The sequence below is a fragment of the Pholcus phalangioides genome, unplaced genomic scaffold (genome assembly GCF_987345545.1).
Source record: "Pholcus phalangioides strain wild (caught in Gottingen) unplaced genomic scaffold, Ppha-v1.0 ptg000009l_1, whole genome shotgun sequence".
NCBI classification, from domain to species: Eukaryota; Metazoa; Arthropoda; class Arachnida; order Araneae; family Pholcidae; genus Pholcus; species Pholcus phalangioides.
Window position 1 is genome coordinate 1475229 of NW_028301602.1, and position 23904 is coordinate 1499132.

The 23904-nt window shown below is 37.9% G+C and overlaps 1 protein-coding gene across 1 annotated transcript in view; it reads right to left on the bottom strand.

Moving 5' to 3' along the window:
- LOC149081607 (BCAS3 microtubule associated cell migration factor-like) overlaps nucleotides 1-22565 on the bottom strand; it is a 45442-nt gene extending 22877 nt beyond the window's left edge. The window contains exons 1-9 of the mRNA XM_089237013.1: nucleotides 22348-22565; nucleotides 12657-12711; nucleotides 12135-12195; nucleotides 9512-9612; nucleotides 9335-9416; nucleotides 9035-9095; nucleotides 7825-7932; nucleotides 7563-7639; nucleotides 5394-5470 (exon numbers count right to left, since the gene is read on the bottom strand). Of these exons, the coding sequence (XP_089093139.1) occupies nucleotides 5394-5470; nucleotides 7563-7639; nucleotides 7825-7932; nucleotides 9035-9095; nucleotides 9335-9416; nucleotides 9512-9612; nucleotides 12135-12195; nucleotides 12657-12711; nucleotides 22348-22415 (690 nt within the window). The 5' untranslated portion in view covers nucleotides 22416-22565. The remainder of the gene's footprint in view (nucleotides 1-5393; nucleotides 5471-7562; nucleotides 7640-7824; nucleotides 7933-9034; nucleotides 9096-9334; nucleotides 9417-9511; nucleotides 9613-12134; nucleotides 12196-12656; nucleotides 12712-22347) is intronic.
- Between the last annotated feature and the right edge of the window lie 1339 nt (nucleotides 22566-23904).

The window sequence follows — 23904 nt, forward strand, 5'->3', positions numbered from 1 at the left end:
TGAATTTTTAGAAAGAGAAAAATCCAACTGCCTTTGCCGAGAATTGAATCCACGTCCTTTCTGGGTAAACGCCCTAGACCACTAGACTGAAAGTGAGAGATTTGTTGCCTTTATAGTTTAAGTGGTCTAGGGCGTTCACCCAGAAAGTGAAAGGACGTGGGTTTGATTATATGCAAGACAGTTGAATTTTCTTCCAAAAATTCATCTTTGCAACAGCCAGTTGTTAAAAACCTTTGTATAGCTTTCACTGTATATATATATATATATACAGCATACTGTATATATATATATATATATCATAATCGTCTTCGCCGTCGTTGGGAACGGACGTGCTGTTATCGCGCTCCGCTCACCGTCCAATAGAAGAAGTTTTATCCGAAACCGTTGCCGGGGCATTACCGAAAGATTATCCGTCACGCCAGTGCGCCATTTTGTGTCTTTCTTTGTGTTTTTCTTCGTTCTCGTGAGTTTTACTTAGCGTGTTGTTTATTTTTGGGTCATATTCTGCGGTGATTTTCTTTTTTTTTTAGCGCACGTTGGATTGTGAGATAAGTGGTTTTTTTTTATTATATTGCTCTCATTTTTTTTAAAATTTTCGTTGTGTATTTTCGATTGACTTATATTTATTTTTCTCGTTCGCATTTCATTTTCGTTGTTTTTTCGCCAGGTTCGCTCGCTTCTTTGATATAAGTTCGTAGGTTTTTGGACGTTAGTTAGCAAACAGTGTATACTTTTTCCCTGGTACTCTCAATAACTTTGTTTTCCTTCCATTTGGGCCTATTGTTGTAGTGTTAGTGTTTTGAGATAGTTAGCTAATTCTAATAAGTATAAATTGTACTTCGTAGCTTAATACTTTTTTTAGAGGGTGTTGTATTCTTTATATACATATTTATTTTATTCTTCGTGATTTAGTGCTGAGTATTCTACTTTACATAATTTTTTCGTATAGTCTCTTACGTATATTTTGCATAGTAATGTATTTTACATTATTTTAATTTCCAGTTAACGTTTCTCATTTTCCTATTGTTAAGTATTATTATTATTATCTAGCTTTAGCAATAGTGTTAGTATGCCTCGACCTCGACTAGTGTTGTGTAGAGCTTGCGACGGGAGGTTTCCCTGGTCTAGGGGTATAGTAGCTGATAGTTTCAATTGTAAAGGGTGCTTGGATAGAAAAAGGCTGGAACTCGAGGTCGAAGCTTTACGGGAAAAAGTTAGGGTGCTAGAGGGCCCGGTTATAACGGACCCTCTGGTCGTCGAGCCACCTATTGATGAAGAAGCAATCTCCACGAACAACGACATTTTAGAGGGCGAATGGGTTGTCGTGGATGAGGTAGAGGGGGATAGTGATAGGGGTTTAATCATCGGCGATTCTATGGTTAGGGAACTTGGGAACCGAGTGTGTAGGGATTTTCGGGGTTTCGAGCGCTGTTGTCTTCCTGGGGGGAAGATTGGCAACGTTCGAGACGTTTTTCATCGCCGAAAGTTGCCCTTGCGGGTGATTCTGTGGGTGGGAACAAATCAGGTAGGAGCGAATATTAGTGAGACTCTGTCAGAATACCGGGATTTACTATTATCCGCTAGGGAGGGGGGTTCAGATGTGGCAGTGATTCCAGTGCTGCCAAGGGGTAGTAGGGGATATAGGAGTAGGATCCACCAATTCAATATAGGCCTGAAGGACATTTGCTCCTCACTTGGGGTCACGTTCTTGGAGCTTCCCGCATTTACCGATAGGTGGCTTCGTTCGGATGGGATCCATCTAAATAAGAGAGGGGTCTGGGAGGTTTACGATAGTCTTAGGTCAGGTTTTTTACTCCCAGACCACGTAGTCGGGAATGCGGGTTAGTTAATGATAATCACAACAGTATTGACGGGGAATTACCCACCTCTGACTTGGATGGCTTCTCGATTGACAACAAACCACCAGGCAAATTAAAATGTGTGTTAATAAATGCCAGGAGCTTGGGTAATAAGAAAGATTTTTTAGAAACTATGATAGTTGTGGAGGGCTTGGATCTTATAGCCATTACAGAATCTTGGGCAAACGATGGGGATGAATCTTTCTTACACATCTCAGGATACGATACTTTTTTGAGAAATAGATCTGATAGGAAAGGGGGTGGAGTGTTGATATACGTGAAATCATGTTTGAAGGCTAGAGAGTGTAACGTGCAGAGAAGTGATATTGAAACCATATGGGTTGAACTTGAGAACATAAGACGTCATAAGCTTATTGTTGGGGTTTGTTACAATCCACCGAATAGGGATCAAAACTACATCGCCAAAATGCATGATGAAATTTCCTACATGTGTAAGCGAAAGAGGGTTCTCATACTAGGGGATTTCAATTACCCGGGTATTGATTGGGAGAACCTTTCATCTGGAAATCAGTATGAAAGAGACTTTCTTAAGTTGGTGCTCGAAAATTTTTTGTATCAGCATGTATCAGAAGCCACTAGGGGTACTGCTATTTTGGATTTAGTTCTTACTAGTTCTGAGGATCTAGTTGAACATGTTTCGGTGGGGGAAGAGTTTTCTTCCAGTGATCATCGTATCGTCAGATTTCACTGTAACTTTTCCTCGGGTAAGGTTGATAACAAAAGACTGGTTCCTTGTTTTCGGAGAACTAACTTTGATGTTTTGCGAAGAAGGTTAGCGGAAGTTTTCAAAGACCGGTTGGAATCAGTAGGGGTGGTAAGTCAATGGGAAGAATTTAGTACGAAGCTATCCTCTGTTTTGCGCGACGTCATACCCTTTGTTCGAAAAAAGCGTGTTTGTACATCACACCCTCTATGGTTCACGGATAGCGTGCGGAACCTGTATCTTGAAAAGAAAAGAGCATTCAGAGAGTATAAAAGTGGACGAGGTGACCTATCATTGTTTACTGATAAAAGAAGACTGTTGAAGAAAGCGATAAGGGATAGTAAAAAGCAAGTTGAATCTAGGTTGGCAGATAACATTGGCTCTGACCCAAAATCATTTTTTCGATACGTCAATAATGGATGTAAGGGGACAGTTGGCCCCCTCTCGATAGGAGGCTCAAAAGTAGAGAGCAATGTAGGCATGTGTAGTGCTTTCAATGACTTTTTCGCGTCGGTTTTTAATGGAGATAATGATATTCGATATACGGGTGTTGCATGGGGTAATAAAACGCTCAACGATATTCAAGTGGAAGACGTGGAGGTCCTAAATCTTCTAAGAAATGTATGTGCAAGCAAAGCACCAGGACCAGATGATATCTATCCCAGGGTTCTCAGGGAAGGTGCTAATGAATTGTTGGGGCCAGTCGCACAGATATACAGGAGTAGTGTTGCTGAGGGTATCGTCCCGAGAGATTGGAAACTGGCTAACGTTGTTCCGATATTTAAGAAGGGTAGTAGAGAAGTGGTGTCTAATTATCGTCCAGTGAGTTTGACGAGCTCCCTCTCGAAAATTTTGGAAATTATCATCAAAAAGCAGTTTGTGAAGTGGATAGACGAGAATAATGTATTGTCGGATAATCAGCATGGGTTCAGGAAGGGGAAGTCATGTGTAACTAACCTCCTTTGCTTCTATGATTACGTGACTAAGGCTTTGGGTAAGAGCAAAAATGTCGACGTTGTTTACCTTGATTTCTAGAAGGCATTTGATCGGGTCCAACATGGCAAACTCTTGAAGCGTTTACACGAGATTGGAATAGGGGGCAACTTGCTGAATTGGATAGAATCGTGGTTAAGAGATAGGTCGCAACGAGTTATGGTGAACGGGGAATTCTCTGGGTGGACAGACGTCACAAGTGGAGTTCCTCAGGGAAGTGTCCTTGGCCCCATACTTTTTTCACTTTTTATCGACAAACTCGATCAGGGTATCGATGGAATTACTAGCAAATTCGCAGATGATGTGAAGCTAATGGGGGTAATCGGAAATGAAAGCGATAGGGAGTTGCTCCAGACCAACTTAAACAAGATTGCAGCATGGGCAAATGAATGGAGCATGACGTTTAGCGTAGATAAGTGCATGGTCGCTCATTTTGGTTCGAACAACCCACGGTTCTCTTACGAGTTGAATGGTGTCACTATCCCGGATGCAACTAGAGTCACCGATTTGGGAATTCTCATTGACGAGCGACTTAAGTTTTCTGAACATTGTTCAGCGGTTGTCAAAAAAGCGAATAGAATGCTTGGTCTCATTTTCAAAAAGGTCTCTTCGCGTTCTCCTAAAGTCATTCCTCCGCTTTTTCGAGGCTTAGTTCGTCCTGGACTGGAGTATGCTGTAAGGTTTTGGAGACCATACCTACAGAGGGACATAGACTTGGTTGAAGGGGTGCAGAGAAGAGCTACGCGTATCCTTATTGGCACACAGGGCTTGAGTTATGAAGAAAGACTTCATTTTTTGAATATGTTTACATTGGATGAACGCAGGTGTCGAGGAGATATGATCGAAGTGTTCAAAATTTTCAATGGGATGGATAGGATGGACCATGAACTTTTAGTACACCGCCAATCGACTGCTTTTACAAGGGGACACCAGTATCGATTGGTGAGGGACAATGCAAGGTTATGGTGTCGCAGGGAATTTTTCTCCAATAGGGTTGTTAATAAATGGAATAGCTTACCCCCGGAGGTAGTAAATTGTAACACAATTGACAATTTAAAAAGAAATACGATAAACATGTTGGGGTAAATCGAGAGGCTATCCATTCTTAGAATAAGACAACCATAAGTATTCTTTATGGGCATTGTATAATATTTTATCATGTGTATATATTGTTTGTAATTTGTGTTAATTGCATTTTTAATTGGGTTGCTGTATTTTTGAAACATATGACATCCATATTTTTATGGGCATCTTTTTATCAGCCACCTCGTTGGGCATTTTGCCTGTTGTGGCGTTGTATTTGTAATTGTATTTGTATTTGTATATAATCGTAAAACCCAGATCCAAATCAATACATAATTATTATGATTGATATTTTAATATTTCATATTGAATTCAGTTTAATTTGATTTATACATTGAAGGTGAAGAAAATTTTTATCAATCAAAAATATAATTTGCTCTTAATTATATACTATATCAGCTGCATTAAGCTGTTATTGTATTAAGGGATCTCATGCCTTTCAACATGGTGAAAAACTATGCTCTGGTAGTAATATCATTAAAAATAATATTTAACCATTGATTTCAAATTTTTTAACACATATTTTTGATTGTATATGCTATCCTATGTCAATATTAAATATTGCATATCTCTAAATACTTAATTTTTCATAAATTTTCAAAAAAAAAACCCCTTAAAAAATAGCTTGCACGCAAGATAAATTCCGTTTTATACTACAGCATAGTTTTTACCATGTTAAAAGGTATGGGACCCCTTAAAATATGTACACACAAAGTTTAAACATTCATTTTTACCTTACGATCAGCAAATGCAAGCCACCTCGCTCCCAAAGCAACAGGATTCGCGTTTCCATTTGCGGTGGAATAGCAACCTGAAGCAAAAAATACATCACTGTATAACAAATCTGTATACGAAAATCTATTCCTAATTTCTTTTGTATTATATATCATCAAGTGTCATTTAAAATTAAAGCAATGAAATATTTTTTATAGACTGTGTGATAAACACAGATGTTTCACACAATATGTGCATTGTTATTGTTGTCCAATAGCCGATTCCTTAAATGTTAGTCTTAATTAAACGTTTTCTCTAAACTTTTAATTATGAAAAATGTTTCAAATGCCCATCTGTCATCCTAGGAGTTGTTTAGGTCAAAAAATATGTTCCTAAAAAAAGTTACAAATTTTAAATTTTTGACATTCTAGAGGGTCCTATAAATTATATTTAGAAAAACAAATGTTCATACAATGATACATCAAACCAAAAAATCCATAATTTTTACTACAGAAACTGATTTAGTTATGAAACATTGAATTTCATGAATTTTAGACACATTGCTTATCAGAATATGCATCATTACAGCCAAGCTTAACCCTCTGTCAAGTACAATATGTTGACCCCTGAATTAGGGCGCAATGTGCTAGATGGGCACACATTCAAAAAAACATAATGAACACCTAATTAAGTTTATTTGTGCAACTACCAAGTGATGAATATGATTATTAGAGGTGTCAAAAGAAAAAAAAAACACAAAAGTTTCTGCAAAAAAACAAAAACAAACATGTATTTCCTTATATTACTTATTATTATCAGTTATTTTTAAAATATGACATCCGTATTTGTTATGGGCATCTTTTTCTCAGCCACCTCATTGGGCATTTTGCCTAATGTGGCGTTGTATTTGTATAACTAGTTGAACAAACTTTAATGAAATTTATGAGTTACTATTAAATACTGCAAAGTTAGAAAATCATTTAAAAATGTGTGTATGCACGCTCACAAGTTCACAGTATTAATATCTATTCACTCATCTTTGGAGAGGGGTCAGTACCTCCTCCAGTAAAGCAATGATCGCACATCAAGTATTGCACCATATTTTTAAAAATTTGATGAGTTTGGTGTGATGAGCTTTTCTGAACAAAACTTAAACAACTTCCCGTAATGAAGGTCAAAACAAACTAAGTGGGAAGGTTACATAAAACATGTCAAAAAAGAGGTAGCTACTGGGAATGTCAGGTGGCAATGCTACCTAGTGGTGGGGCAAGGTAAAGAAATGGCTGTGCTGTAGCTGTCACATCTATATACTCGACAGAGGATTAAGAAAAATTCAGAGAATGGTATAAACATTCACAGCCAGTAACCAATATGATTTTTCTTAAGATTTCATTGAATGGCATAACATAAAGAATTGTTAGAGTGCATCTGATGAATAAATTGGATAAGTCAAAATTATTTGTCTCCTCTGGAATAATTTTGTACAGCGCCCCCCCCCCCGCTATTTTCGATTGAAAAAAGTGTTTTTAACTTTAATTACAGCTATAACCCTGCCAATTCCCGTCACAAAATTACAGATTTTTTTTTGTGTGTGCTTTTACCATGTCAGTGAATGAAGATTTTTTTTTACTATGTACAACTAATAAGATGCGGGAGCTACATAATAATTTAAATTTTGTAACATTTTAAGAAATTTGACTTGGATGGTTTCTAGCATGATGGGTGGCAACATTTGAAACTTTTGTGCAATTAGAAGTTTGTTCTAAGACTAACAATTAAGGAATTAGCTATTGGGTGATATTGAGATAAAGCTATATTAATAAAAAAAATAACACTTTTCTAATTCCCCAGATAAGTTTACATAGGAACAATGCTAAAACCCGGAATTCTTTTATAATGAAATTTCTTTATAACATAGTGATTTCTTCAGTCTCTTGGAGTTCATTATAACAGGATTTGACTGTAGTAGCAAATTTTCTAAATATTTTCACATTAAAATAATGGCAATGAATGTTCAAATGAGTACAGCTCTAAGCTAATATCGTTTTGAGAAGATAAACGTTTGTATTGTACTTACAAACTGCATTAATAAACATATATTAAAATTTTAAAATTGTGATAACAATCTTCTAAGAAACAAAGTTTTGAAACTATTTTATACATTCAATGCAATTATTAAGAGTCCTTACTTGCGACAACAAACATCTCTTTCAAATTGCAAACATCATAAACGATAACTCTTTCTGGGAAAACAACAGCAAGTACCCTAGAAAAAGAATTTAAAAAACAATAAATATATTACAATTCTCTCAAAACCATCATAATTAAAAACATTTAGAGAGCGAGAAAAAAAAATTACTCCGCTTTATACTAAATTTAGGTTCATTGATAGAATGAGCATAGGAAATTTATGAAAATAATGAAAAGAAAAAAAAAAGGGATCTATATTACCGCTTGTTGCACTTTATATCAGAAATTTGAGCGTTAAATTTCAAACCATCTGCTCTATCACCAGTTCTCAATGAAACAAAGTTAATGTAGCAAAACTGCTCGCCAGCACTAAAAGAGGAGAAATTACAGTGAAATAAATACAAGTAAATTTCAACAATTGATTTTAATATTTCACTCTAATAACTTAATTTTCAATTAATAACTTCATCAATTAATTCTCTAATAACTGGGTTCTAATCCCAGCGGAGACCAGATGACTTTTTTCCATGTTCACCTCAACATAATATCCAGAAAATATGTGTTTCCTTAATCCATGGTGCTCAAAGTTTTTGCTTTAGAAGAAATAAAATGCAATCTTATGCTTGTCCTATAGCCAATGCTTATAAAAAGTTGCTCTTAGAGGAAACTTTCAATTAGAAAAGTTGTTTCAAATATTGTCAACTATCATCCTAAAGGTTCATCTACATGCAGGTGCTATGCATTGTTTTTGAGTGGTTTGCTAGGATTTCCCATCCATGTGTATAGCTGTCACAAATATTTCATCACAAGCCAAGCAACGCACACTAGACAAATGCAAAACTTCAGAGGCTATGCTCACAATAGATCTGGGGAAGGAGCTAGCATTGCTTTTCTTTGATTTTGTACAGACAAGGCTGCTAGGTTGTGGGGGGGGGGGGGGATTGTGTGTGGGGTTCAATTGTGTTCATGGGGGGGGGGGGAGAAAAAAAAAAAGAGCATAGCAAATTCACAAAGCAAAACCACTGCGAACAGAAGTCAGAGCGAGTGAGCCTATGCAGACACACCATTCAAGTCAAAAAGTATTTCTGGAAAAAGTTACAAATGAAAAACTTTATTATATGGTTCCCTCACCCTTTGATACTATAAAAAATTCATGTGCTGACATGTTAAACAAAAATAGGCCATTCTTCTGTGACCAAACATGACAAGGTTTTAGTTGATTAAACTTGAAACATCTTTTCAACTGAGAAATGGGAACCATAAATAAAATTATTCCGAAGAATTACATTGATTACTAGTAATTTATACAGCTCTTTTTTTAAAGCTTTTGGCTGAAATGATACATTTTCAGACACAGAGTATGCCTAAACTTCACTGTTCATAACTGAGTAAGTTTTGGTCTTCTAAGACTAATGCTTGGAGAATGAACTTTGGACAATAAATAAGAGTGAACACTCTGTATAATTATTACCTGCTGTCACAAAGAGCTACTATTGGTCGATGAGCAGCAAATTTATCCTTCACTGACACCTCTGTAATAAGCAAAATATTTTTTTTATTACAACTCTGGAATCACTTCTAAAAATAAATATTTTTCCTAATTTGGTCTTGGACCAATTCGTAATTTGAAATTCAACACAAAAGTTGCAAATATCAAAATTGCTAAATGGTTTCTTAACGCATATCTTTTGTTAAAAAAAAAACGAAATCAGGTTTAATGATTGAAAAATATAAATTTTTTTAATATCAGCAAAATCAAGTTGACGCTTACCACTTAGTGGAGTTGGCAATATTTTGAGAATTTTAACTGGTCCCTGACGCCATGAAAGTACTTCTTGAGCTTCTCCATTTGCCTAAAGATTGCAGAAAAATTTATTTTATAATGCAAGGTAGGATGCACATTTATTCATTGTCAACATTCATTACGATGCTTGTTTGATGAACTTACGGGTATCGACCATATCTGTACACCATTGGTATATCCAAGAGCAATTAATAAAGGTGGATTGCTTGTACTGGTATCACCATTTTCAGCGATGAGGGAATAATCTGCAATTACAAATTATTATAAAGGAGTTTAGAACAAGAAAATAAATCAATAATAATAATAATGCATGAGACATTAAGGTATAGCTAATACTCAAACATGCACTTAGCTGCATACAATATACAGGGTTGTACATGTGTATGTAGAATACATGATTTATTAAACTATAACCATTAATTTCAAAACATAATATAATACAAAGTAAACTCATTCTTGTTCTACAACACTTAAGAGATATGGATGACATGTCTGTTCTTGCTGTTTTTCTTTCTCGACATCATAACACCTTCATTATCCTGTGTTGTCTGATACACTGCAGTATATAATTAAAGTTCCTCTGTTCTAAGCTATCTACAGCCTTACCTACCCATTGGAAAATTAAGAAACGTTATAAACATCTTTTGAAGGAATGGGAAAAATTTCCAAACCTCTTTTAAAGACACAAAAAAATCTCTGTATAGCCTTTGGTGCAGAATCACTGTGTTCAAGTGTGCAAAGTAGTTTCTTGTAAAAAATTCAATGTCATACTCTTTAGTGAAAATATTACAGTAATTCTGCTGGAAATGTTTTTTATACCCTGACATGAAACTTGAGCAGTTTAGTTACATGTTTACTGGAAATTAGCATAGGCACTACAATTTGCATAGTAAAGGCTCTACAGTGGCGGTCGTTGGAATTGATGGGGTTTTTTTAGTTCTCAATTTTTTCCCATCATTTCATTGAGGCATTCCCTAAGTTTTGCAACTTTATGATAAATAGTAACTGCTATAGATAGCTTTGAATAAGTGGGCATTACTTATATACACTTTGCACATTAAGGTACGTGAGGAAAATACAGTGGGATCTCGTTTATATGTTGCTCGGTTATACAGCTTTTACATTCCTATGACGTTCGGCTTCAGTCAAAATTGGTTCCTATACATTATAATGATGAATAAATAATTCATTTATTCAACAAAAAACCTCAATTATTTTACAACATTTCAACTCAAACTTCAAATCTTTTAAAAAGATGTCATTTATATCCATCAAGAGGGCAGAATTTCTGTAGACAGTGAAAATGTGTTGCTGAAACAATTCTTCTTGCATAATCACAGCAAAAGCCTTAAATTTTAGGGATGATTGCTGACATATACTGAAAAATCTACTAAACATTGAGCTGGCTGATGGTCCCAAAGCAGAATGTACCAAAAACTGTGATGTACGTTGCAGAACAATCTCATGGAGATCTTTAAAAAATAACGAAAAAAAAAAAAAATGTCATCTGTGTAGAAAATTTTATTGTAGAAATTTTTACTGCAGAACAAATTTGTAGTCATCCAAAGGCCTGTTACAGAACAATGCGAAACATTCTGCTTTCGGCTGATGGCCATTTAAAGTAAACACTTGAGTGATTAGTCCATTGCTTGTTTCTGAAATCATGCAGATGCTACAAGCCCCCAAAGAAACTGATTTCAATTTTTTGAAAGACAGCACATATGTCCTTTCAGAATTTTTTTCTGGGGAAAATGCTGAAAACATTGAGAATGCGGAAAACATCTTTAATGTTTTCAGCGTTATTTCCAGTAGGTGGGAAAGTCCATAGCAAGCATTTGGAGGATAAAGGTCTACCAATAAGAGGCATGTACGGTACAAACACACACAGTATCAGAACTTTTGATCATTTCCAGAGGAATTTTCTTTCGCTGTGGTGCTTTGCTTGTTGGCCATGCCAAAAAGTTTAAGATAATGCCTTTCTTTTACATCTTCAAAGGATTATTATATGAATAATCGATATATAGACAAAGGTAATTTTCTGTCAATTTTATTTCCTCTAAGCATTTTAAATATATATATACACTTATATATATGACTTTAAAATTCAATTTCTTTTCCTCGAGTATAATTGTAGTTATTTTTATCATAACAGAAATTGAGATGCAATTAAAAACATCGAATTGAAAAAATGTTGTATGTTTGAAAGGGGAAGGTGTGATTGTTTTGAAGAAGTCTCGGTTGTAAAACACTGTTACACGATGTTTTGAATGTCGCATAAACAAAGTTTCGCTGTAGTACACACATTAAGTACATCACATTCGGTCATTCTCAACTCTTTTTTTAGCATAGCCGTATCTCTCACCCATCCATGTAAATTTGAATATTCTCTTCAAATCGAGAGACAGAGAAATCTGATTTAAATTTCCTAACATCACAGCAGACAGCACAGTAAGAACAAAAAACTAAAATAATATACACCCAAACAAGCGCAGATTTTTGATTCTGAAATTTTGTGCACATATTGCTAAAGGTACTCACTTTGTTACTAGTGGTATGTTTCATGTACAAAATAGAATCATCATAGATGTGCCAGAGAATTATAAACTAAAATATATAGCAGTGTAAGCTCAGCTGACAATAAAGTTGTTGATTAAGCCAAGTAGCAATATCCTTTACACACAGCTAGTTACATGTTATTCAGGGTTTTTTTTTTTTCATTTTATTGTGAAGTTCAAACTCATTTAAAACATTTTTTGGCGATACTTACCATTTATATCACAGTGTTCAATTTTAACCCAGGTTACAGACTCTTTTTCTCCAGACTTTGCCTGAAAAGAAGCAAATAAGTTCATTTATCTTCTCACAAATATGGTAAGTTTGAGAAACCTGTTTATGCTCTACAAGAAGCTGAATATTTAAAATCACTGACAACAAATCTTGAACTTTCCATAATCACAGTAGGATACAAGTAAAGAAGAAGCATATCGATGGTCTAGTGTGCAAACCTCTGTAAACCAGTTTGCTTCAATTATCAGGAGAAGCAAAAACCATGCACACTACTGCAACTACAGGTATGAACTACAAGGTTTTTAATTTTAGTGATACATGGCACTACCTTCATTAGTGATGATGTGCTTTGTCTGGTCAATGGGATACACAAGGTCTACTTCCCATACACATACAGAAACCTTATTTTCAGAAAAAATTGAGATACTAGGTTTTCACACTAGGCCATTGATATAAGGTGTGGAAATTATTATGAATTATAAAATGGGAAAAAATTATATACCTGCGGAACCACTTCATTTATGAAACCGACAACACTTTCAACATAGGATTTATCGCTAAAAAAAAACAAGAGAGAATTTAATCACATTTCGAACACAGACACAAAACAAATTATAAAACTGGAAAAGGCAATGCACTCTTATTATTTACATTATAATCATTATTGATGCATGAGCTATAATGATAATTAAGGACATACTTGCCAACTACTACAGAATCTTCTACAGATTTCTACCATAAAATCAAAGAACTACGTGAGAATCAAAGAACAACGAGCGAATCGTGAGAAACTATGGAAACCTGCTTTTTTTTAGAAACTTCCTTCGTCAAGGATTTCTTTGAATTCCATTATCATTGATCATTTTTGTCACCCCACAGTCATTTTCTGCACACGAGGGCTAATTAGACTGGGACCTAAAATTTATTGCAGACTCCAAATGGCAGGCTTGTTTTTTATACCTACTCATCAAGAGGTTGGTGTGCTAACTCCTCGAGGGGGGACTCCCTGCAGTAGCAATTTTTTGCTGCAGTCATGACATCGTTTTTGTTGTACCTCTGTATCAGGAAAGTTTTCCGACATGAACGAACAAGGTACGAACTGGATATCGAACTTCTGACACTGTGACCTCTAAACATCCTTTGGTACTTTAGGCGAGTATCTTATCGACCTGGGCTACCGCGCCCAATTCCATTATCCTACTGAGTACAAAATAACGTCACACAAAGACTGCATCTCCAAAGAATAAATATTATAACAAATCAACCAACTGACATAAAAAGATGCTGTTTGCACTAAGATAACTCATTATGGCCTAGAGTTCTTTTTAATAAATTAAAGAAAGTTTAAATTTCACTCACAGATGGTGCTGTAAAATGAAAAACTCTACATCTATATACACTGCTCAAAACAATTAGGGGAGCACATGGTTTTAACAAAATTACGCAAAGATGTATACCGATAAGTAACATAAAATGAACCATCCATAATTTAAAGCCTAGCAGGAAACGGAAGAAGAAAACTTCATATGCAAATCAAAGTTCATGACGTCAAAAACCAGAAAAAGGAGATAAGGGCAGAAATCGGGATGTTGCAGAAACGTCTGTTTTACTATCGTAACTGTGAAATTCGATTGCGCAGTATTTTTTGTTTTGAGACAAGGTGACTTGAGGATGTCTCAACAACGTGATTTACTGGAATCCATGGCATGGCGTGTTATAGGCAGACTGGAATCCGGACAAACACAACGTAGTGTCGCGGACGCTGTTGGAGTCGCCAGAAGTGTTGTTGCAAGGCTGTGGAATCGATTCCAAGAAACAGGAAATGTTAGACGTCGACCACGCGCCACTACAGCAACTGATGACCGGTATATACGGTTAAAAGCCCATCGAAACAGAACAGAGAATGCTACGCAGCTGCAAAGACGGTTGCTTTTGGCAACAAGACGAAGGGTGTCCAGCCAAACAGTACGTAATCGGCTTCATGAGGGTAACTTTTAAATTAGGTATATTAGCATTGTTAGCTCTATGCACGTAGGCCAATGGTCTGCATTCCGTTGACCCCACGCCACCGTGCGGCCCGAAGAAGATGGGCTGCTGAACATCGAGATTGGGAGCAACATGATTGGAACCAAGTGCTGTTTACAGAAGAGTCCCGATTCAGTCTGGAGTGTGACACCCGACGTGTTCTGGTATGGAGGGACAGGGGCACTCGAAATAACCCCGCCTACGTTCGTGAAAGGTCACAATACAGACGAGCTGGTTGGATGGTATGGGGTGGAATCAGCATAGTCGGACGTACGGACCTGCATATCATTCGGAATGGCACTTTGACGGCCCGAAGGTATGCAGATGAGATACTGTGACCTCATGTCATCCCTTACGCTGGAGCCATTGGAGATTCCTTTGTTTTCCAGGATGATAATGCCCGACCGCATAAAGCTCGTCTGGTGGAGAACATGCTTGAAGCTGAAACAATACAGCGTATGGAATGGCCAGCGTGCTCTCCTGACCTGAATCCAATGACGCATTGCTGTGCAACCAAGGCCGCCTGTTATTGTCCGAGACTTACGGATTGCACTTCTTGAGGAGTGGAACTGTATTCCCCAAAGTCTGATCGATAACCTCATCGCATCCATGGCAAACAGGTGTGCAGCAGTCTTAGCTGTTCGAGGAGACCACACGCCCTATTAAAACTCATGCATCATGTCTAAACAGTACTTTTTTTTAACGTTTACATGTAACCAAATTGTTGCCCTAAATCATCTTTTCATGTTTTTTCCATATTTTCACAGAATTAAAGCTTAATTCCAAATTTTTTTACGTCTTTTTTCTGTATTGCGCATTGATACGCGTGTACTATCCATTGTATGCCAATACGTGGCTGTCTCGCACGGTCTTCTTCACTTTTTTGCTTGCTCCCCTACTTGTTTTGAGCAGTGTATATGATTTTCTGTGTGTCTGTCCTCTACACAAATCAACAATTGCATACTAATCTTTGCAAATTTTATGTGTACCAAACGGTTCATGGAATCTTTGCCTCCAACATTTTGTCCCAGACATCTCTCCCCTAGCGCGTTTCGTCCCCGTTACATTTGGCTCCCGGAAATTTTGCCCCGGTATATTTTGTTTCAGGAGATTTCACCCCTGACATTTTGCCTGCCCTGAACATATGAGCGATCCGGTGAGTGACCCTATAAGTGATCAAGTGAATTGGGCATTTACCCCCTTGACATTTCGCCTGTCCTGACAGTATGAGAGAACATATGAATGTGACCGTAAGAGTAGCCAAGTGAGCTGGACATGTATCTGTGACAATTAACCTTCCCTGACCGTATGAATGACCGTACAAATAAACATGCCTGCCCTGACTGTGTGAGTGATCAAGTGAGTTGAACATATACTTCCTGACATTTCCACCTGCCCTGACCGCATGAGCAAGGGTATGAATGACCGTATAGTGAGCATATGAATGATCGCATGAATGATCAAGTAAGTTATTTTATATCGGTAGACATTTACCGATTGGCATTTCACCTGCCCTGACCGTATGAGTGACAGTAGAAATGATCGCAGGAGTGACAAAGTAAGTGATGTATGAGTGATCAAGTGAGTGACCGTATGAATGACCAAGTGAGCGACTATGTGAGTTGGACTGGATATCTCATTTCAAACCCGACATTTCGCCCCTTCTGTAAATGTTAGGTGAGTATGCGGCAGAAATTTGCACAAAGTAAAATATAATGTCTATTGCCATCACAAATACATTGGCGTACGTATTAAGCGTGCCGGAGAGAGGGTAGTTTGGGGGATTTTATTTGTCTTCAGGACTGTTATATGTACTCCACAGCTCATGTTGAAAAATTTTGCTGCAACGTGAATTTGGAAACAATTATTTTATGCTTCACAGCAAATTCCAAATTTTCAGGGCCCATTAAAGTACTACATAACCACCCATAACAGGGTGGATGAAGAGGGGATCATCTTTGCAGACACTCATCCGGCCAATCATTCGACCACTCACTTGGTCAATCATACCGTCACTTGATTGGTCACTCATACAGTCACTCACTTGATCATTCTTATGGTCACTCATATGATCATTCACTTGGTCACTCATTCTGTCACTCATATGATCATTCACTTGGTCACTCATTCCGTCACTTGTTCATTATTATGGTTACTCACTTCGTCATTATTCCGGTTACTCATATAGTCACTCACTATATCAATCATACAGTGACCCATACAGTCACTCACTTGGAAACTCAAATAAGCACTCATTCGATCAATCACTCAGTAACTCTCTTGGACACTCATATCGTCACTCACTTGATCACTCGTACAATCATTCATATGGTCAATCACTCGGTCACTCCTATAGTCACTCACTTGGTCAATCATACAATTATTCATATAGTCAATCACTCGGTCACTCATTTGGTCACTCCTATAGTCACTCACTTGGTCAATCATACAATTATTCATATGGTCAATCACTCGGTCACTCATTTGGTGACTCCTATAGTCACTCACTTGGTCAATCATACAATTATTCATATGGTCAATCACTTGGTCACTCACTTGGACACTCATGTGATTAACCACTTGATCACTGATATGGTCAATCACTCAGTCACTCACTTTGGAACTCATACAAGCAATCACTTGGTCACTCATACAGTAAATCACTTGGCAATTAATGTGGTCAATCATTTGGTCACTCATATGCTCAATCAATCAGTCACTCGCTTGGATACTCATACCACCACTCACCTGGTCACTCATATAATCATTCATATGGTCAATCACTCGGTCACTCACACAGTCAACTACTCTGTTGTTGCTACGGTCAATCACTCACTTGGACACACATACGGTCACACTCACTCATACCGTCAATTCCACACTCACAGATACACAGAAACTGTCGCTCACATGGTCATTCATTCTGTCACTCACTTAGACATTTGTATGGTCACTAACTCACTCCTAAAGCCGATTTCACACTCACACAGTCAGTCACTCATGCGTTCAGGGCAGGTGAAACATCGGGGGCGAAATTTCTGGATCCCGTACCAAACAGGTCCGAACTCAAACAATGGGCTACTTTTAAAGTTCACCAGAGCTGGGCAAATGCCTGATAGGGTTTAAAAACTGCTCAGTAACAAGGACTTTTGGAATGTCTACTTTGGTTGCCTTGGTTCTCAAACAATTGTTTGCCAATTTTTTTAATGCTCCCAGTGTAAAACGTGGGCAATGCCAGGTATTACTGCTAGTTTGATATATAGAATGTCAGATTCACAATTTCTCCCTAAAGTTGAAGAAAATTGATTTGAATTAAAAAAAAAATAATCATGAGAAAAACATTTTGGGGAGCAGGGAGGGGGGGGGAATGAAAGCATTGCCACTATGGAGAGGCTTGGTTCCGAGGTTGGCATGTATGAGATAGGATTGACCTTTCAAAAGGGCACGGGAAACCTCTTCTAGAGAAATTTCGTACTACCCTTCAAAAAACATTTTAAATTAACACAAATTTATGAAAATAGCAAATTTATCAGTTATCATATAATATATTAATTAGCATATTTGTTAATTTATTTATTAGAGTATTTTCTTTTGATATTTTAATTTTTTTGTAAAAATGATTTAAATTTTTAATCGTTTCGGCCCCTGTGTATGCCTCCAGTCATATCAAAGTGGGCGATATTGTTCGCTGGAGGGCAATGCAAATGGCAATCTGTGGAATTTAGACTTTAATTGTGACATTATTAACAACAACTAGTGTCGTTTTTAACCAGGAACTTTCCCCCTTCCAGGGGAGGACTGGACCCCATGGTACTTGGTACTCCATGGCCTTGATTTTCAATGATAAAATAAATGTCTGTATTATAAAAATGAATTGTTATATCGCTAGCGGGAGAGATCAGTGATTTGCAACCTTTTATGTCACAAGTACCCATCAGACATGTCCTCTAGGCCAGGGTTTCTCAGTCCCGTCCCCATAGAGTAAGAAAACAAAAATAATGGGATTGATCCTGGGGCCCATCGACTGCAGATTTGTCAGTCCCATATAAGGGACTGCACACTGCCCCCCTCCCCTTCATGGGGAGGAGGTTTGTGGCAAGCGGAAGATATTCATTTGAATGTCTATTTATTTATTTGACATGAATGTCGCTCTCCACTTGTTAATACAAGATATATAGAAGACTGGATGTTGTGAAGATATTTATTATTTGAGATGTTAATTTTTTTTAAGGAAGGAAAAAACTCATCTCTGCCTCTACCGGGAGTCGAACCCGATCGAGGGACCCGGGTTCGACTCCCGGTAGAGGCAGAGATGAGTTTTTTCCTTCCTTAAAAAAAATTAACATCTCAAATAATAAATATCTTCACAACATCCAGTCTTCTATATATCTTGTATTTATTTATTTATTTATTTATACAACATTGTTGGCCCTGGGATCTATACAAGAGGATGCGATTGAAAATGATAAAGATATTGTTTGATTTTGAACAAAAAACTATTGATAGAGCTGGGGAGTTTGCACCATTCACCAATGGTATGGGAGAAGTAAAAATAGGTTTTATTTTAACACTAAAACAGCTGGATTTTGGACAAACCTAAAACTGTCCGTTAGGGGTCAATTTGATCCCTATAAGAAATTCAAGTCCTATCAAAAGTAATTGTCGTTTTATCGATAAATAATGTTGAAATGACAATATACAGGAACACCTTGGTACAACGTCGACCACTTTTAATATCACCCTGCATGTAACGTCAGTTTTACGAAAGTCCTGCTAGCATAATTGGCAAAAAGTTTTACGCATTATTAAATCACCCCGCAATGAAGTCATTCTTCTGTGTCCATGAGGTCACATTATATCGCGGTCTGGCTGTATAAGATTTAACCTGTTTCATGATGTGCCACCTGCAAAATCCACATCTTGTGGTGTATTTCCTCCGCATCTCATCTACTACATCTGTGCCACATTTAGTGTCATTGTAATAAATGACAGTGTTCGGCATCTTATTTGCGCTGTCATCTTCAGACACATTTGTGTGTATGGTGCTGAGAATTACGACATTATTGTTTCTCCTGCACCTATATATCATGAGTGTGTTGTTTACATTTCTCAGTGTACCAGGTCAATATTGTGGCATTGAAATATCACGTGCAAATTGTGGTTTTATTCGTAGAAAGTTTGTTTGCATGAGTTGAGACAATACTTCCTGAATTTAGGTATGGGTACAGTAATTTCAGCACCACACACACTCCCGAAAATATAGGCCTACACCGATTGGCCACTTTTTATCCTTGCCCAAATATGGAGTCATGCTTTGAATTTTGCAACAGTTGCTAAGCAGAACTTGATGTCATGTATTGGATAAATCTGCATATCATGTCTGATGTCATGTATTGGATAAATCTGCATATCATGTCTGATGTCATGTATTGGATAAATCTGCATATCATGTCTGATGTCATGTATTGGATAAATCTGCATATCATGTCTGATGTCATGTATTGGATAAATCTGCATATCATGTCTGATGTCATGTATTGGATAACTGCTCATCGCCGGTTATTTCTGGTATAATAACAGTTTTGTGTCAGTTTGTACCTAGAGTCTAATGCGAAAGCAAATCTGTTAGTAGCCAGCTGCTCAGCTCTGATGCTTTGGACGTCAAGTCACAAATAACAAATTATTTCATGGTAGAGATTGCGTGACATTGTTTCCTTGAACATAGGTGGTCCCCAATTCTTATTTCACAAATCATCTTTAGATATTTACTTGAAAATCAGTTTTCTTATGGGGGTCGAAATGATCCCTGTTGGTTGTGTTCTAGGTATTTCTATAATTATTTATTTTAATAATTAACACAGAAATATGAACATTTATTACAGTATACCCTGAAGAAAATATCACTTTGACGTTCCATTGTGTATTGAGATACTGTGAGAGAAATTGAAAAAATGGTCAAAAGACCCCAACAACACTTCTAGTGTTAAGGGAATGGTCGAGTCTTCTGCAGATGTAGGATGGCTAGAATACCAGAAGTATCAAAGTTGAGATGACTACGGAAAAAAATCTTATATAACTATATTAGGGCTAATCAAGAAATGAGACGAAGAGTGGAGAGAGGGAGGAAATTGAGTTCGGACACCAAAAAAAAATATCACCAGCAGTCATGGCAAATTGGGTGGATTTATTTTAGATTGATCCAAGTTTGTCTACATTACTGGAGGTGTAGGGGTCCCAGATTTCAGCAGCGGAGGAAAGAACAGGAGAGATGTAAGATTGGTAGTAAAGTAGTCTGATATCCCGAGTGGAATGTTTAAGGTTGCGCAGAGGTAGAAAGGTTCTGATAAACATAATGAATGTGTTTGTTCCAACGTAGGTAGGCTGAGATTATGACACTGAGGTATTTAATTTGAGAAACTTAGGATAAGGTTAAATTATTGCTGGAGTAAGAGTATTTAAGAGGAAGTAATTTACGGGTAACTTGCATGTGAACTATTTTAGAAACATTGTTAGGCATCTGCCATAATGAACACAAGTGCATCATTTATACTTTGAAGTGGCTCTTTTATAAGTGATAATATCTACTATAAACTATTCTGGGGAGCCGCAGGTGAAAAAAAAGTTTGAGAACAACTGTTCTATGCAGAAGAGTTGTCTTAAACTTCTTCCCACGATTGTCCTGCGACTTAAGTAGTAGTTTTCGGCATATTCTGCTTTAGGGGCTACACCACCAAGATGGTGAGAACTTTGAGGAATATGATGTGCAGAACAATCAGAGCTGATTCAGAACAATCTCGGGAAGAGTTTTAGGAAAAGAACTCTTCTGCGTAGAAAACACTGTGGAAAGAATTTTTACCTCAGAACATTTTAGTCAGCTGAAGCAACAACACAGAATTGTTCTTTGTATGTATTTTGAAACATGACTAATATTTTTCCATCACATTTTCCAACCATTATTCGATTCATTTTTGCTTTTTCCTAAATGACCCACCTGTACTGAAAATGACTACTATTACTATTTAACTGCACATGCACCTTATACACATTCCTGTGCAGTATTTCTAACAAATCGGTACATGCCAGAACACGTGTTATTAGTTTGTGTGTATATATGACCTATAATATATTTATTTTTTCAGAGTTGTTTTGTGTTCTTTTTGGCACTCTCTGCCACGTCTTTCATATTTTGAAGTGAAGATGGCAGGTGCTTGAATTTTTCTGTAATGTAAGTATCGCGGTCTGCTTGTTCTCTGCGGGGAGGCATTTTCAAATGGAGGATGAGCTAGTACTCATGGCACAAAGTTGGAAAAAAAAGAAAATCAATTTCAGCTGATCACGGGATGTGACTTTGGATTTAAAATGGAACCCTATGAGATGGTTTTAAACTACTACTCTCTCACTAAACCCTACATGCACCTCGACCATATTCCTCTGTGAAACTTATAATGAATGAGTACACGTTAATGCAGATCCATCGTAATGCCAACACGAACAAAGGTGGAAACTTCTTCACTAGATCAGAGCTTTGCAAACCCCAGGTCACCACAGTGCTTAAAATTTTCCATGTCTGTGATGACTGGATTAAAAATTTCGGAATTTCGCAAGCATTTCTTCCCACATTGAAAAGGTAGCGGGGCCTAAAAAAATTATTTTAGCAGTTTTACTCAAAGAAAAAATATTCTTGGCTCCCGAGAAATGTGGCTGGCGCCAAAATTTTGGTGCTTTTTTTTCAATTTCTCAGGCCCTGCACTAGATGAAAAATATGTTAAAGTGTGAATTAGGTGTGGTTTTCTTTTTTTTCACGTTGCCACAATGAAATACAAATTTTCCTCTTATTTGTTCCACATCGTGGGACACCCGATGCCCACAGTCATGAAGACTGCTTTTGAACCATTTAAGAAACAATGGCAGTGGCAACAATTATTGTCAACAATGCAATCAACAACGCGCAGGAATCCATTTCCCACGGCGACAATTTCGAAGCGCTCCCTATTGTTGCGTAACGCATTTATTTTTATTCGGAATCACGTCGATCGTAATAACGAATAATTCGTCCATGACAGCGTCGATCGCGAATTTGAAACAACAACGTAGTAGTTGCTGCGCTGAGGGAAGGAAGGGCGAGAAAGAAGAAAAGTTTGTAAACAACAAGGAGCTGCTGTTCTTACCTGACAGCGTGAGGTCTGACAATCAACCCCACGGACTTGGAAGGCTTCCGACTCGTTTCCGCCGCCATCTTCCAACAACAATGCAAACTAATGAGAGAATTTTTATTTATTTTCAAATTTATCGCACCTTTGGCTAATGGGGAAAACAACAACAACAATGGTAATAGCGTAGGTCGCGCATGTCACAAGTTTACAAACAATGATCGACCTGCAAAAACATAAAACAGCTGTTGTAACGCAGATGCGAGTCACGTTGCCAACGCGAGATGCACAAATAATGGCGAAAGATAACGAAAAAGTGAGCAGGTGATTGGCGATCGTTTCGTAATGAATGCCAAAAGCTTTCGCTTTGACCATGCCTAACTCAATTTTGTGTTGAGTCGGCCGTACGCTGACTATGGGGAAGACCAAGAAAGAATAAAACGCAACACAAACATGCCCCCCCCCCATAAGAGTGGGGCTGACGGAGCTCAGGGTACAAGTAAAGGGTCGACCCTTATGTGAGGCCCAGCCCCTGGAGTGGTCATAGTGACTCGCATCACGAGGAGCCGGGTTCGAGCCCCACTGTCGCCACAGTGATGGTTGGGCGAAGTTGGTTTTCTGTGGTTCTCAAGTTCGAGGCGCAAATGCGAGCTGATCTCGCCGTTAAAAAGTCTCGCCACAGAGAGCAACAGGTCTACAACAGTACAAATATTCAATATCAATCATTACATTTCACTCATTGTTATAAAAAATTATGGGAGATGGCAGCACCAGGCCCGTAGCCGAAATTTCGTTCGGGAGGGACCAAATTGATAGAACAATAGATTTGGACATCTTTTTCCCTCCTTTTTCGGTCATTTCCCCACATTTGGGGGGGGGGGGTACCAGACCCCCAAGTTCTCCCCCCCCCCTCCCCTACGGTACACAGAAACAAACTACGTTATGGTAGTATGGTAGGTAAGTACACATAGGTAGTATGCGACCGTAACAAATATTTTCCAACATGGGCCCAGGATCGTGTAAAAAGCATCATGGACCCCCCGCAGAGTGATTTTTCTGAGGCCCCCACCTCGCAAATTCTCAAAAATTTCAACCGGTTCCAATTTTTGTGAGGCTCATTCTCTTGTGGCTCCCTGGCCAGACGTGCCCGGGTGGGCTTATGCGTTAATAATACGGCACTGCATGAGCCGAGGTCGTCTTCGATGACCTGTTTATATCCCCTTTATTGAGACAGCATGGCGGGACATGGTCGGTTATTATGAAGTGAATTTTCCAGCATGGCCCAGGTCTCTTTGACCATCTGCTTATATCTTTTCATTAACGGAAGGCTCTGGTTGTGGGGGGGGGGATGTGGAAGGGGGGGCACGAACAAAAGAGAATATGTATTCATGGGGTGACCATACGTCACGTACGTGCCGGGACATTCTCGTATTTTCACGTAATTTTTTGACGATCCCGAGTTTTTTGTAAAAGACACAAACACAGGAGACTTCATAAGACGCTGCAGGACGTCATGACCGCATGCACGTGACTTTCCTGTAAAAATATACTGTTTCCCACGAGTTTTCAACGCAG